The sequence below is a fragment of the Varanus komodoensis genome, unplaced genomic scaffold (genome assembly GCF_004798865.1).
Source record: "Varanus komodoensis strain SLA01 unplaced genomic scaffold, ASM479886v1 scaffold12, whole genome shotgun sequence".
Lineage (NCBI taxonomy): Eukaryota > Metazoa > Chordata > Lepidosauria > Squamata > Varanidae > Varanus > Varanus komodoensis.
Window position 1 is genome coordinate 6,969,743 of NW_025335349.1, and position 15,347 is coordinate 6,985,089.

General features: G+C 41.0%; 1 protein-coding gene across 2 annotated transcripts in view; it reads right to left on the bottom strand.

Moving 5' to 3' along the window:
• Positions 1 to 389: 389 nt before the first annotated feature.
• ASRGL1 (asparaginase and isoaspartyl peptidase 1) overlaps positions 390 to 15,347 on the bottom strand; it is a 39,287-nt gene continuing 24,329 nt past the window's right edge. For both annotated transcript variants that reach the window (XM_044422116.1, XM_044422115.1), the window contains exons 4-7: positions 13,121 to 13,275; positions 11,650 to 11,768; positions 8,796 to 8,906; positions 390 to 3,746 (exon numbers count right to left, since the gene is read on the bottom strand). In XM_044422116.1, coding sequence (XP_044278051.1) covers positions 3,517 to 3,746; positions 8,796 to 8,906; positions 11,650 to 11,768; positions 13,121 to 13,275 — 615 coding nt within the window. In that variant the 3' untranslated portion in view covers positions 390 to 3,516. The remainder of the gene's footprint in view (positions 3,747 to 8,795; positions 8,907 to 11,649; positions 11,769 to 13,120; positions 13,276 to 15,347) is intronic.

Sequence of the window (15,347 nt, forward strand, 5' to 3'; positions counted from 1 at the left end):
AACCATAAATTGCATTGTGGGGGTTTCCATGTTTTCAAAGAGCTGATCATAGTGTGGGGGTGGGATGAGAATGGAAGGCAGAAAAGCTGCTGATCACGCAGGAAAAGCAGACCTCAAGAACTAGGCATGAGATTTTGTGGGTTGTGATCTAAGTATGACGCTAGGAAGAATTGTTCAGGTTGGATAAACAGATCAACATCAGAAAGAAAAGAAAGATGCAAGGTCTGCCAGATCGGCCCAGTCAAGCAAAGAAGTCACAATGACATGGATCACTGCCAAGTTAGCTGAATGTAAGGAAAAGCCTATCCTAGGAATTCACGAGATGAGGATGTGACGACTTGGGAGAGCTCATGCCCAATAGGGCTGTCTCATGCAAGGTACAAAAAGGGGCACAGAAACAAAACTGATGTTTATTATGGGGCAGCTTAACAGTGTCCCTCCAGCTTGTAACATATTAGCATTGCTACATGCAATTAGAACTATGGCTCATAACATGCTAGTATGAATAATTGAAGAAATCAGAAGGACATAACTAAAAAGACATATGACTGCAATACAGTGTTGTACCGTTATTTTCTAGAAATATAGTTTTGTGGCTCATGTCACTGGTTCAACAACTAAAATTCTTCCTCTAATTTTAGAAGGGTCATTTTTATGTCTTTCAAGGGGTGAGGGGAAGGCTTTGGTAGATAATATTTCATTCATCCTGGAAATCTGAAAACGAAAGTCCTATAAAGATATCGCTTAGCCTGAATAATGCAAAGCTTTACATACTGTTTTAATATGATTTTTACTACTATCAAAGTATGTCATATGAACAATAAACTTGAATTTACTCCTGTTTTCTACAAGAAAAGTGATTTCTATATGCTAAGAAAACTTGATTTTTCTAACAGTACAGCTGAGCCATAAATGAGTAGTATACTTTAAAATGTATTGCAGTTATTTTCATAAGGAATATGATGAATATTAGCATACTACTGACTAGTTCAAAAGCAGAGAAGGTACCATGAGGCTAAATATCTAAATAGGACATAAACTGGTGAATTATAATAGTGTGAAAAGTATAAAAGGAAAAGCAGTTTGCTTGTTTGTTTTTACTTACTTGATTGCAAATATTCAATACATTTCACTCTGTAAATTCCTATTGGAATGCTAAATGTCCAAAATGTCTCACCATAAAACATTATTGTAATTTTATATATGGAAGCTTATTTGCACAATTAATAACTATTTCAGTAAGACAGCTATTGGTTTATAAAGCAATAATATCTGGATTGTTTTGCCACATGATTCTGCTTTCTATAGTATTTAATTCCTTTATCCAAATCAAAGGAAATCATTTCTAAAAGCTGTTACATTAAAATAAAAACTTTTGAGCTCTATTGTGTCTTTCAATAAACAAGAGAACTCTGGTTCTTCCCCACTGTAAATTAAGAACTTTTGCAATCAAATTCTCTAAAGTTCTAGTAACAAGATGAAGTCCTCATTTTTGTGAATATTCATTTGGAAGTAATCAAGGGTTGCAACTGTCCAGGGGCACTTGCACACTTACTGAGATCTGAAAATGGGCAGCCTCACCCACAGAACGTCCAGGGAGGCACCTGTTCCCAATAGTCTTTTCTCTCTACTTGTCAGAACACACAAGCTGTCAAGTCAATTCAAAGGTGAAAGTGACCTTTGATCATTTAAACCACACTGGGTGGGATTTACACCCCCTTTGCAGCATGATCCTCCTCCTCCTTTTTGAACTCCACTCTCTTAAGGGTGTTATCACTTTTCCACTTGTTCTTGAGTGCTTGGGAACATGGAAAAGCACAAGCCACTTTAAAAAGAAACTATCAGAACTCTGGCTCCTTTTAAAAGTTTCTTCACAGGGACATATGCAGGGATGCATTTTAAAAGGAAGGGGAGTTTTGGCAGCTAACTCTCAAAACTCCAAGTCCTTTTAAAACAGGGTGGCTTGCACTTTTCCATGTTCCTGAGCAGCTAAATTCTTGGGAACAAGTGAGAGTACCCTTGCAAAAGTGAAGTCGTAAAAGAACAAAAGACCTTGTTATAAAGGGAGTATAAATCTCACCACCCCCTTTGTGCATGCAAAGATCGCTCAAACCTTTGTCTTGTCTTGTCTTTTGATAGTTGTTAAGCAAAGTCAAAAAGGTGGGGGAAAGCTATTTGGGCTGTATCTGACTCAACATCCAGGGTTGGCTCCTGCACTTTGGCAGCAGGTACCTCCCTGGTCATTGCTCAAGCAAGGGTGCCCATTTTCGTGAGGTGGGCACTTGTGAAAGAGTTAATACACACAGGTGTGTGGGGGGTGAAAAATAATGGTAAAATTAGTTTACCACCACAGAGAGTTCCTCCAAGGTTCTGCTGAGGCCCTTTGAAGGGGCTGCCAACGGCTATCAAAATGGAGATCACAAAAGCCATCTGTCAAATTTGAGGTCGTGATCTCTGAAAAAAGGGTGAATGGTGAAACAGTCACTACAAGCCAAAAACACCTCACAATTTTGGTGGGGGGCACCCAGCCAGTGCCAGTGACCCCAAAGTGCTCACTGGGCGCCTGTGGGGCAGCTGCTCCTGGCAGGAGCCTGGGAGAAGCTTAGCAAGGGTTTTTGTCCCTCTTCCCAAGCTCATTAGCCGCTTCTCAGTACCTATAATGGTGTCAATCACCCATGTTCAAATGATTTTACAGATCACTGTGAGTATAACACCCCCTAAAATAAGCCATGAGTTGCCAAAACAGGGTTATTGCCCACAAACAAGCCACCCTGTGTGAAACAATCTGGGTGCACACAGCATGACAACCCCTGTGGCTTATCAGCTACGCAGGGTTGTCATGTCATGTGAACCCAGCCAGTGTTGTTTAAATAATCTTGGCAGCACCACTGGCTTTATTCTCAACTAAGTAGTTACAAGACTACAGACTAAACATTCCTTTCGAACTGTGATTTCGTCTTCCCATCTTCAGCAAAATACTCAGAGTCATTTTTCCACATTGTTGCACATTCTACATATCATTTCTTAAGTTACATGAGAACACAGTCCAATCATGTGCACACTGAAGTACACATAATTTCCCCTATTAGTATTACCAATGTATTCACTTTAGTGGCCTTCTGGATGATAAGAATATCCTGTTCACCACATGCTCTTTCACTTCAATGCAAAAATATGATAAACTGAGAAGTCAGCAAGCACATGTCTGAAATTAAAGGTTTCAGAGCTAGTTTCTGCTTGATTTGAGGCATAAAATCAGGAAACATGTAATAGATCATGAGACAACTGGAATACAGGCAGGAACCAGAAACAAAACTGTGATAAAAATCTGCCCAGGGCATCAGGCTAATTCTATGTGGATACTGGACTCCAGGATAATTTAATCATGCAGGAATGTGCCCTTATGAATCTGGGAAAAGATAGCATCCCTCATCTTCAAGGGTACAGCAGCACGAGTTCCCAACAAACGTCTATAATTTTCCTTCTGCCACAACGTCCACCTGGTTCCCTGCTTTTTTAGAGTTCGATGGAGCTAAGGGCTTCTTCAACAGATTGTGTATATCTTTCACCAGCAGAAATGCCACACAGCAGCTGGTCATCCTTTACTGCAGCCCAGGACATGTTCTCAGTGGAGAACCTCGCAGCCCAGTCTCCTGAATTGCTGATTACAATGACCCCACCCAATCCCCCAACTCTGGTTTTCATGATATTTAGGGCAGCATCGGCAGCTTCTTCTGGAGGCTTCCCTGAAAAAGAATCAGAAGATATGAGACAGATATATAAATAATTAATTCAGATAGAAAAAGTGAGCCTTTTTTATTTAAACATACATAAAATTGATGTACATTTTGTATCCTCCCAGATTAACCAACAACAGGCTTCTGTAGTAGCTAGCATTTACCAGGATTAGAAGCTTCTTAAGTGTGATGGCCATGATCCAAAGAAATAAGCAACTAATTCTAAGGCATCCTTGAGCTTGTTTTTTCCCCCTCAAAACTGCAGTCTCCCAGACTCTGTGGCAAACTTCTTTGGAACTTGACTGCAGTTGTGGGGGGTGTCAAAATTTCCACTGAGCTCATTCTCTACCCTGCATGTGCCTAAGAAGTTCTTTCGTTCCCAGGCAATATAAGTATCACAGTTCTTGCCCCACTGCCTACAAGAGTCATTGCCAAACTGCCTTCATTAATACCACACCTGCTTATAGAATCAAAACCAGTTGAGCCAGGGTCTCCTAGTCCTTCAAGCTATGTTTCAGCAGACCCTGACAATCATTCCTCCAGCCTCTTTCTTAAATGCCTCTAAAGAAAGGATATTCCACTCTCGCCATGTAACTGAGTTCCATTGGTCAGCTGTTCTAATGACAGACAGAATACCAAAACAAATTTCTGTTTCTTCTCTTTAGTAAAAAGGAAAGGGAAATAAAAGAATATTTGGCAATCAATGAAGTAACTGCATCGCGAGATGCTGACCACAGGTCATTCTCTTGTTTCTTGCCCATACTCTCCTGCAAACTAATTGATTTCAATCGAATTTAGTTGTTTGTAATCTGACAAGAATGAACTTCTACGGATGTTAATCATTTTCTTATCCAAACCTATTATTGTGTGGAACACTGGTGTCAACCAACCACTGTGGGGTTTCACTACAAATGTTTTTGGTACTTCTACAAATGAAGACCTTTAATCATGGTTAAGTGTACAAAGCCAGCACTAATCAAAGACAGAGGTTCATTTAATCATTTTTAAAGAGAATAGGATGCCTCATGAAGAAGATCTCTGCATGTGTGTGTGTGTGGGGGGGGTGGGCACAGCAAACAGCCACAATATTATTACCTTTCATGTCCCCATTCCCAATGTATATTCCAGATTTATTTCAATGCATAGTGTCTTGCTTCATCTAAATACTCCAGGTGCATCAGGTGTGATAACAGTAACCCAGATATAACAGTCAACTGTAAGATTTTGCCCTTTCTGTTTATAAAACTGAAACTTAAATACCCCAGAATGGAAACTATTCTCATGCTTAGAAACCAAAGCCCCAGCCTTTATAAACACTAACAGGAAGGTTATTTTCATCCGGGCAACAGCTGCTATAATAACACGCAGACATTCCAACAATTGCGGGAAGGATCATTCAGTTCATACCCTTCAGTGGAACACCTGCTCTTCACTTGGGGCACACTATGGTCGGAGTTATGTGGGTTGATTTGAAAGGGGCTAAAGACAGTCATTGGTGATTTAATCTTTTGAAAATGAAATCAATAACCTACCTTAATGCACATTCCAGATTATGCACATAGGTATAATGTATATTTTCCAAAATCAAATACAACTGTAGTGATGCACTTCATCATCTACTGCCTCAACAAAAAAATAGATGAATAGATTCCAATGAAGCACCCCAGAGCAGATTTTAGATGCAAATCAAAGGGACAGCACCAATGAATTTCATCCACATGATCAGCTCAGACCTGTGGACTCTAATGTGGTGAAAGTATTATATAAGTCTGGATCATGAACAAAGAGAGCACCACATAAGAATAGGTACTAACCTTCACATTATGCAGTGTGTGCTTGTTTTTAACAGACAGGCCATTATGTTCCCACACAATGCAACTGCTGTGCACTTTTTCCTCTACTACCGGGCCATTTTCCTCCCTTTCCTAAATATACTGCTGAAAAGGTAATCCATCTATTAACTCATTTCCATCAAGACTCCTTTATTGAAATGTGCAGGGTTTTTATTCATGACATTGCACAAGTTTGCCTTCTTCCAAGTTTTGTAACAGGAAAGCTTTCATCTCCATTGCTTTTTAAAGGATGCATGACAATATATGCACATTTCCTAGGGCTAGATCCAATTTATTTTTATTAAATTTATTTAATTATAATTATAATTTATCTTGCAAAGACCCAAAGGCAACTCATAGGGTCCTCCTCTTTGCCATTTCATCTTCATGACAACCCTGTCAGGTGTGTTAGATTTGGCGACCAACCCAAAGTCGTCCAGGGAGTGTCATGGCAGACCAGGGACTAAATCCCAGATCTCTTGAATCCTTAGCAGGGACGGGCCTCAGGATGCATTTTTACATTGATTATAGTCTTTTCTGTCAGGTCATGTCTAGAAGGTAATGGAAGGATTACTGTTTGACTGCATCGCTATGGTATCCCACAGGGTTACATCAGCTCCCACTCACATATTTACTCAAAACTGCTGGAAGAGATCATTTGAAGCTCTGAAATAAGTTGCCGCCAAAATATTGATGACATTCAGCTCTATTGCTCTTTGTCACCTAACATCAAGGAAGCAGCTGAAACCCTTGAAAATGTCCTAGGTTCAAAAATGGACTGTATGAGGGTGAACTAGCTGAGGTTAAATCCAGACAATACAGGGGTGTTGCTGGTCAGCAGAAAGTCTGATCTGGTGATAGAGATCCAACTTCTGGAAATCACTGCACTCTCCCAAAAGATCAGAATCCCAGATTGCGAATGCTCCTTGATCCTGTGCTGTCCCTTCAGGGTGTGGTGATAGCAAGGAGTCCATTTGTACTTGGTGCACCAGCTATGACCTTGCTGAAATGGCCTGGCTTGGCAACAGACGTCTATGCCTTGGTTGCATCATGTTCAGACGACTTGCAGTGCATCCTATGTGGGGCTACTCTTGAAGAGCATCTGGATGCTACAATTGGAGCTAAATGTAGCCACTAGGCTTCCTAGCAGTGCACAGTACCAGGGCTACGTTATACGTGCTAACTGCATTCCCGGTACAATTTAAGGTTTTAAATTATAAAGTCAAGAACTGCTTAGACCCTGGCTAGTCATGGAAAGATGGTGTTGTTATGAACCTGCCAGTTATGAAGATTAGCAGAAGAGGCAGTCCATTATACACAGAGACCCATTTGTTGGGCACATGTAAAATGGCTTTCTTCTGTGTCACCCGCAAACTATGGAATACTCTCACTCGAGATCTACAAATGGCCCCCACTCACCTGGTTTTTAGAAAGGGTGTTTTACTGTGTCTTATGTTCTTACTTCCATTGTTTTAAAGTTGCAATATTTTAAATTACTGTGTACTACCTGAGTGTCATTTTAATTTATTTATTTCATTTTTATACTGTCCAATGGCAGCAGTTCTCTGGGCAGTTAACAAGTGTTTTTAAAAAGCCTATATTGTTTAAACACATACACAAACACACATAGCAATTGCAACTGAAGTTTTAGCAAACAAAGCTGTATATGAATAGTAATGAAAATGATGATGACAGGGTGGTGGCAGTGGTGACACTGAGAGCCAAACAGGTAGAACCCTCTTCCCACCCCACCCCAGGCTTAAAAAACTGCAATGAAAATCTCCTGGTGCACACAGGTTAAAAGAAAAAGGTGCAAACCACCTCTCATACGAAGGAACTGAGTGTCCCAAGTTACTTTTTCTTTAACATGCCACTTGTTAACATGCTAAGAGAGAAGTGCAACATCACTGTGCTAGGGCATTTGTCTACAAAGAGGCTTGCACTAATGCACCTGGAACATATTTTGTATGACATTAATGAGCTTCTCCCCTGTTCATTTAACTGTTCTCCTGCATCTGTGGATCAGAAGTTCTCCCTATCTGGAGTCCACTAGTGTCAGAATTGTATTGTAATATCTGCAAATGCAGATTAGTGTTAAAAAAAACGGGGGCATGCTTGGATATGTTCAAGAGGAGCAAGCCAGTTTATTAAGTTTATAGGCTGTAATATAAATCGAGTGCCGGGATAACATTGGCGGTAAAGCTCTGCTGGGTCATCTGTGGCCAGATTATGTTACAGTCCCATGAATATCTTGTTGCCAGCTATTTTTCATCGTCACACTTCCACTTTATACACAGATCAATTCACAGATCAGCCCAATTTGTTTCATTCACATAACCTTCCTTTAAAACAGAAGTCAGAGGCGCTGGTGTTTAAAAATGATTTGATGGATTTACCCAGCTAATTTCTGTTGCCTATGAAATTGCAAAAATGTACCTTTGGACCAGGGCTAGTGTAAACTTAGCCCTGAGTAGAAAATAGATCTATAATCAGTGGAAGGTGATAACCTGTGACATATCTTTTTCCTTCGTTCTACAAGAGCTCTGGCATCCCATGCTTTCATTTATTGACATATTTATACATTTCAACTACTCCTGCTGGTCACTCAGGATGATATATAAAATTCAGATAAAACAGCAGTAAAACTAATACGCCATCACAATAAAAAGGAAGGTATAGCAATAAAATGGAAACAGCAACCAGAATATTCATTAGTATAAAACTAGAAAGTGACATTGGAAACCAGTAAAAGCTTGACAGAACACTTTGTTCTCCATCGCCCATCTAAAGCATAATAAAGAAGGGGCTATTCTGATATTATGACTCCACAGAGAGTTACTTCCATAATTGGAGTGCTGATACCAACACCCCCATCTTGAGTAGCCACCAACCATATATAACTAGGCCTTCTGCAAAAATAACTGTAAATTATGTACAAGTTCATATGCCTTGTAGTCTGAGAAATGTCTTATACTTTAGTTGGACTCCAAGACTTGAGGTGTATAACAACAACATATATTATTTTCTATAACATAAACCTGTGAATGAATAAGTAAACACTGCATTGCTGCATTTTCAATATCTGAATGATATCCAGATAACTTCCTATGTACATGTTTGTGGCACTGAAATTACAGACCATAAACTATTCCAACCAACAAGCTGTCAGAGATGGAGTCATTCTATACTCTCCATAATTTGGGACTATCAAAGTCTTAAGCTTTACCTTGTTCCATGTAATACAGGCTAAGTCTTGCAAGAACTACTTTCATAATGCTCTCTCCATGGCCTGTGGTAGAGGTAGCACCAACATTATTATCTGCATAACCACCACTTCCTGATCAAAGACAAAGCAAAAACGTTAAGAGTGCATTCAATATTCCACATCCCAAATCAACTGTGGAGTAAACATTAAAACAATGATCAAAGCAGCCTCCCTATCTTTTGTGAACTAGAAGAACCCAAGCGGGATACACTGTACATCCACATCAAAGGAAGTCAGCAGTGAGGACAGGTGGATTAAATGGCAGTAGGGCAGGGTATTCACTCAGGGTTGCAGTCGGAACTTTAAGGAGCTATCCATGGTGCTGAACACCATTTCCACCTTCTGTAAAGTTTGGACTAAACCCAGAGTAGGTACACTGCCCATGTACACTGGAGTCACCAAGCTCCACTGGAAGGAAGTTCAGAGAGAACCAGTTAATGGTAGGATGCAATGGTGCAGCTGAATGGTAGGATTAAACATCAATACTCTTAAATAGCTGTGTTCATCTGAAGTCAGATTACTGCGGAGGTATATTTTTTCAGAGAGCACAGTAAGTACTAGGAATGTGCAAGGACCAAAAGACTCCCTTGGAGCCTGATTTTACTCGGATTTGAAGGCCAGCCTCTTCCAATTTGCATGACTCCCACTTATCGCTGGAAATCAACAAACAGCTATAATTTTTTCTCCTGTTTGGCAGGAGCGGCTGAATTCTGGACAAACAGCAGTGCCTTGTAAAAGGCTTATGCCTGCCAAACATCAGGTGTGGGTGGTATTGTGTTCTGCACCTTTATATTTTGGGTTCTTTTTAAAGCGAACTGCAGATACCCATTTTTACTTCTGGGCAGAATTGGATGCAAGTTGCAGAGACCTACCATTGCAACTTCTGAAGGGATCAAACCTGTCACGTTTCAGAAGAATAAGCATAGGGAGACTTGTGCAAGGGCAGCCTTTACAATGTAGGCATTTCCAAAAAAAGAAAACACATACATACACACAGACACACACAGAAACACACACACACGGAGGGAGGGAGGGAGGGGTGCTTCCTTCTTATGTTTGTTGATGACAACTAAGTGGAATTGTTTGGATTTGCATACTGATTTGTTGGCAAATGGATGATGTGCCACTAAAGGAGACAAAGTACCAACAATCACTCAAAAGATTTCTTGTGAATGGGTGTCTTCCTGCTTTTTTCTCTTGATTTTTTATTTTTTGGCTAATGGAACTATTAAAATCTGGGAAGAAATCTTCAGTCTATTAAAGCTGACACACAAATCTATTGAATTTGCTCACATACAATAAACTACCATTCAATATATTTAATGTATTTTTCCTCCTCCTTTATTCTTGATTCCCAACTTCTTTACCTTACTGCCTGTCAACCAACAAAGGGTTACTAGAGGTAAATGAATAATTTTTAATGGATGGAACTGTGTAGGAGCATTTTACATGGTCTGTCTCGCTCACATACACTGATTAACTCTCAGCTACAGATTGCAAAACAAAAATTAAAGTTTAAACTAACAGCATAGTAAGTGGATGATAACATTTGCTAATATGCTATGTCCTTCAAACAGCCTGCCAAGCTAACAATGGTTCTGGAACTATGAGTAATAATTGTTTGTGGCGTGAGTGTCATTTGAATTTAAAACAAAAGCAATAGCAAGTCTAATGCTGTGAATTACTAAATAGCTTTCTATTTGCAATTTCAACTGAATAACCAAAGTAAGGAGCCCAATCTATTCAGTGTACATGTGGTATACTAGTGGTAAAGTATTATGTGTATGCAACTACTCTCTTAGTTCTTAGAAGCTTTTCAGGAGCACCCCTGATTACTTCCTCACAGAAGTCCTATTAGACAAAACATATGCCTGCTCCCACAAGAAAAGCACTTATAGAGAATATATTTCATGTGAGTGTATCTAAATAGACAATCTTGAAATACATCCTTTTTCTACTCCTTAACCATCTAACTCTGAGGTTTGTTGTTCGGCATGAAAAAATTATCAAATTGTCACTTCAGAACAAGGAACAGCTCAATAAAAATGTAATTTTTCATTTTTATTCAGAATCCAAGCTCTGCTTGCCATTTCTGCTTCAGTACTTCCCATTTCCACTGCTTGATTTTATTTATTTATTATTTATTTATTTTATTTATCTAGGAGACTTCTATGCTGCCCCATTCGCCGAAGCCTCGGGGCGGCTCACAACCATAAACAAACTTCAAAATAGAATAATATAAATTAACAATATAAATTAAGTCACCCTGGCCAAAGAATAAAATGAATAAATATTAACAATTAAAATAACATTTGAATAAAAAGGTGGCTTGCCTCTTTGGTAGCAGAAACGGCTACCACAAGCCCTCAGCTCAGTTCTTTAGACTACAACCTTTCTGCTACTTAAGGTTGGGAGAAGCAGGGATGTCTGAGTTTGCTGAAATTATCTGAATTTCACTTCAAAGCTTGTTTTGGCTCACTCCCATTCAGAAAGTTTGAATGGGGAAAATGTGCACTTCCAGTGGAAAAGTACTTATTTCAAAAAACTGCACATGTCCCCACACTGAAAAAAAGTTTTAAAATGCTCATATTGGAGGAAAATGCACATTTCAACGTGAACATTAAAAAAAACTCTCCACAATTTTGCGATGCATGAACATTTTTTTGAAAAACTCTCATCCATTTGTGTTCATGTATGGGTTGCAAACAGGCAAGTTTGAATGATTCATGGATCGAAATACAATTTTCATACATTCCTATGCGTTTCACTTGATATGAAAAAGAGACACTCTTCTTCCGTGACTGTTCTCCCCTACCGATGCATGCTGTATCACCAACACGGCCAACTCGCTTGTTAGTAAGTCCCCCTGTTGATGTTGCGCAAGCTACATTTCCTGCACTGTCGATAGCAACGGCTCCAACTGTTCCAAGGTCTCTGCCAAAAATAGCATTTCAAACAATTAGTTGAAGACCGGAGAGCATTTGTCAAAAGAACACCACATCTGTTCTCACAGGTAGCATTTCCCAAGTATGAAAAGGCAACAGAAACCTTCAGACTGAAGCCACAAACTTCAATACAGGTCCACTTATTTGGGGAAATGCATGCAAATTAAAGAGGCACGTCATGGTTAATGCACTTCTGAGTCTGCAATTAACCTTATAAAGCCTGCTCTGCAAGATGGCAGCTTTTGAATAAAATAATTGATGTACATTTTGTGCAATTAAAAATTTTTGCAACCTTAATTGATGGGCTCCTTTTCAGCTTGATAAAGCTGATTTGTTTGGCACCTTCATCAGTGCACCCCAATCATTCCTTCATTTCCTTACAATGGTGTTCTTGGAATGAAAACCAGAGGTGGAAGGGACTGGGCAACCCTCTGGAGAGGACTTCAGGACAGAAGAAAACATAGAGAAGTCTTGCTCTGTAGCCCTGGATTTATGCCAAATACTTTGGGCAGTCACAGGTACTGAATGGTACCTGCATGCTTTGCCACACATGAGGAAAATTTTACTGAAAAACACTTTACAAGGAGAAACCTAGTGGTGTGGTGTATGAGGCCTCCTCCTGATATGGCTGCTTTAATCTTTTCTTTTAAAACAAAAACACAGAAAAAAAACTTGTAGGAAACTTGTTCTTAGATCGCCTGTGGCGTGGACCTCCTTCCTAGTTTGGCCCACAATTTTGGAAGGAGTGGGAAATAAAGAATATAGTGGACTGAAAAGCATGGATCTGAACAGAGGAGGCATGGATGATGACAGATGGACGAATAGATTGATGACAGATTTGGGGGAAACCCACACAGGGGCCCTAGAGTTGGGAAAGGCTGTGCATACTTGGCAAGAAAGAAGATTGCCAGTGCATGCTTTATAATGCAGAGGTTGGGTACCTCAGGCCCGTGTGCTACATCCAGCCCTCGGGGGTTCACCAAGTAGCCACACCTCACTTCCTCCTACTGGGGGTTTTTCTACATTCTATAATGGTGAAATACTTAAGAGCTTTAAGCTAAAATAGGCTGAGATTTTTGGCATTTTGCACCCACTTCTTCTGTGTTATATCTTTTAAGAATATAACAGCAACCCTGCTGGATCAGACCATCAGATCCAGCATCTTGTTTTCCACCATGGTTCACCAGATGCATCTGGGTATGCTGCCTCCTACTCTGGAGATCACATCCAGCCATCAGAACTAGTAGCCATGGAATCTAGCCATACACCCCCCCCCCATTTTTCCCTTTTAACTTATGTGAGCAGGCAGGACTTTGCCAAAACACCAGTGTGTATACTTGCTTTTGCAGCTCTGGGGGGCTTGAACTGGTCTCAAGGTTTTTCCTCCACCTTTCTCGTGACCTTTCTGTGATTAATGACTCTCCAGGAACCTCAGGAACACCCATGGCCCTAGCAAAGGCAAAGGCCCCCTGGTCCGTAAGCAACATATGGTCTGTCTGCAGGAGAGAAGATAGAAGCAGTGACTTGAACTGTTACAAAAGTTTCTACACCCAATTCCGCTCCCCTGCACACACAGGTCTGATTTGAGCACTATGTATTTTTTTTTAATCCTATTGTTTACAGAATGTGTACTTCCAGGAAGCACATTTCAGTAAGTAAATCCATTAACATCCACCATTAAAGAACTAGTTTTGCAATTATGAAAGATCTTCACAGTTAGCATAGGCCAGAATGTAATCCCTTGATAGGTCCTGCCTAGGACATGCCAACAGGATTTTGGCTTCCTTATACAGCTGCAGGTGCAGTGCCAATAATTAATAATAATAAAAATAGTGTGGATGCAAAGAGACAAATTGAATTTCTAGTTTGAGGTTCTTTGCTCCACAAGACAGATTTCTGAAAGAAAATTAAAAATATATGGGGATGAGGAAAGATTGCCCTGTTTGGTGTCAACAGTGTTCAAGCTGCAGAGTATGTGCAAGAAGTCACAATGCTTCACATGCATCTGAAATGGAACTGCTACATTTTAGGCATGGAGAAATTCTGCCTTTCATTTGTCCAGCTTCTGCTGCAACGTGTCATAGGAGAGCTCCTCAGTGTTTTTCATGCAATCTGTTGGTGGCAATTTCACAAGGAGGAGGCAGAGCTAGACTTTCTCCCTTCAGACATTCAAAGCCACAGACCTTTCTTGCAACATGCTCTTTATTGACCAAAGCATTTTCCAGATGCACAAACACCCAAAATGAATCTCTGAGAATTCAGAGCCGTTTTTTGAACCCAGTCTAGTAATCACCTCCAGGAACTCTCCTTATGAGCATGCCTGGGCCCCATCCATTCAGGAGGGACCTTCTGAAAGCAAGCATGCCTCCTCTGTGTGCCAATCCTTTAATTCATGGGTCCTCAAACTAAGGCCCGCGGGCCGGATCCAGCTCGCCATTCCCTTTTAACCACCCTGCACCACACATTTTGCACTTGCTGGGCAGGCAGCTTGCTCGCGAGGAGGTAATTTTGGAAATGCTTTGAGAAACATGAACAAACATCATCTCCTCGTGAGCAAGTCAGTGCCTCGCCGTGTGTGCTCCTGATAGCAGCTTGCTCACAGGGAGATCATTTTGGACTTGATTGGAGAAAACGATCTCCTCGCAAGCAAGCCGATGTCTCAGTGTGGGCACACCCAGTGGCGGCTTGCTTGTGAGGAGATTGTTTTGGACTTGCTTGGAAATTATCTCCTTGTGAGCAAGCCAGTGCCTCACCCCACATGCCCCCCCCCCCCGGTCTCTGCCTTACCTTGCCTCGCATGTGCCCACACCGGCCTGTGCATCCCCGCTGGCACCACCTTGGTGGCCCATGGCCACCACTAGCAACTATCAACAGACCCCCCCATTCAAAAAGTTTGAGGACCCCTACTCTAATTGTATCCCCCTCCCTTTGTTGGCAATGTGTCATGGGGTCAAGAGCTTTCCTTGTCTGAATCTGAGAAACTTTCTTGGTCCACGTCCCCGCCTGCTAGCTGTGCATCATAGTTATTCCCAGAGACTGCCTGCCCACCTGGGGAATCTGGCCTTGAGATAAGCATCTCCACTTCTCTTATTTCAGTGTCTTATGGCCCACAGTCCAAGTCCCTCCACCCAACCTGGCATTGCTGCTGCTTTGTTATTGTCTTCGTCCAAAGACCAGCCAGGACCCCCTGAGAATGTGCACCTAAAGCCACTACCTTTCTCACTCCCAACAGTGTGCACCACATTTTGTTATGCTACAGTCTACCAAACATTTAGCAATTTCAGTATGGAGGGGGATATGGATGGATAATATCATGACACAATAACATAGGCAGCTGCCTTATATTGTGTCAGACCATAGTCCAGGCCAGTACGGTTAATGCTGACTGGCAGAAGCTCCCCAAGGTTTCAGGCACAACTTTTTTTCCACCCACCCTGGAGATGACAGGAATTGAACAAGGGACCTTCTGCAAGCAAAGTTTTGCCCATTCCCAAGCAGAGCAAGTGGAATGGTGCATGTGCATTATTGCCAATGAATTCCTTAATGATAAACAAGCAAACCTATCCCC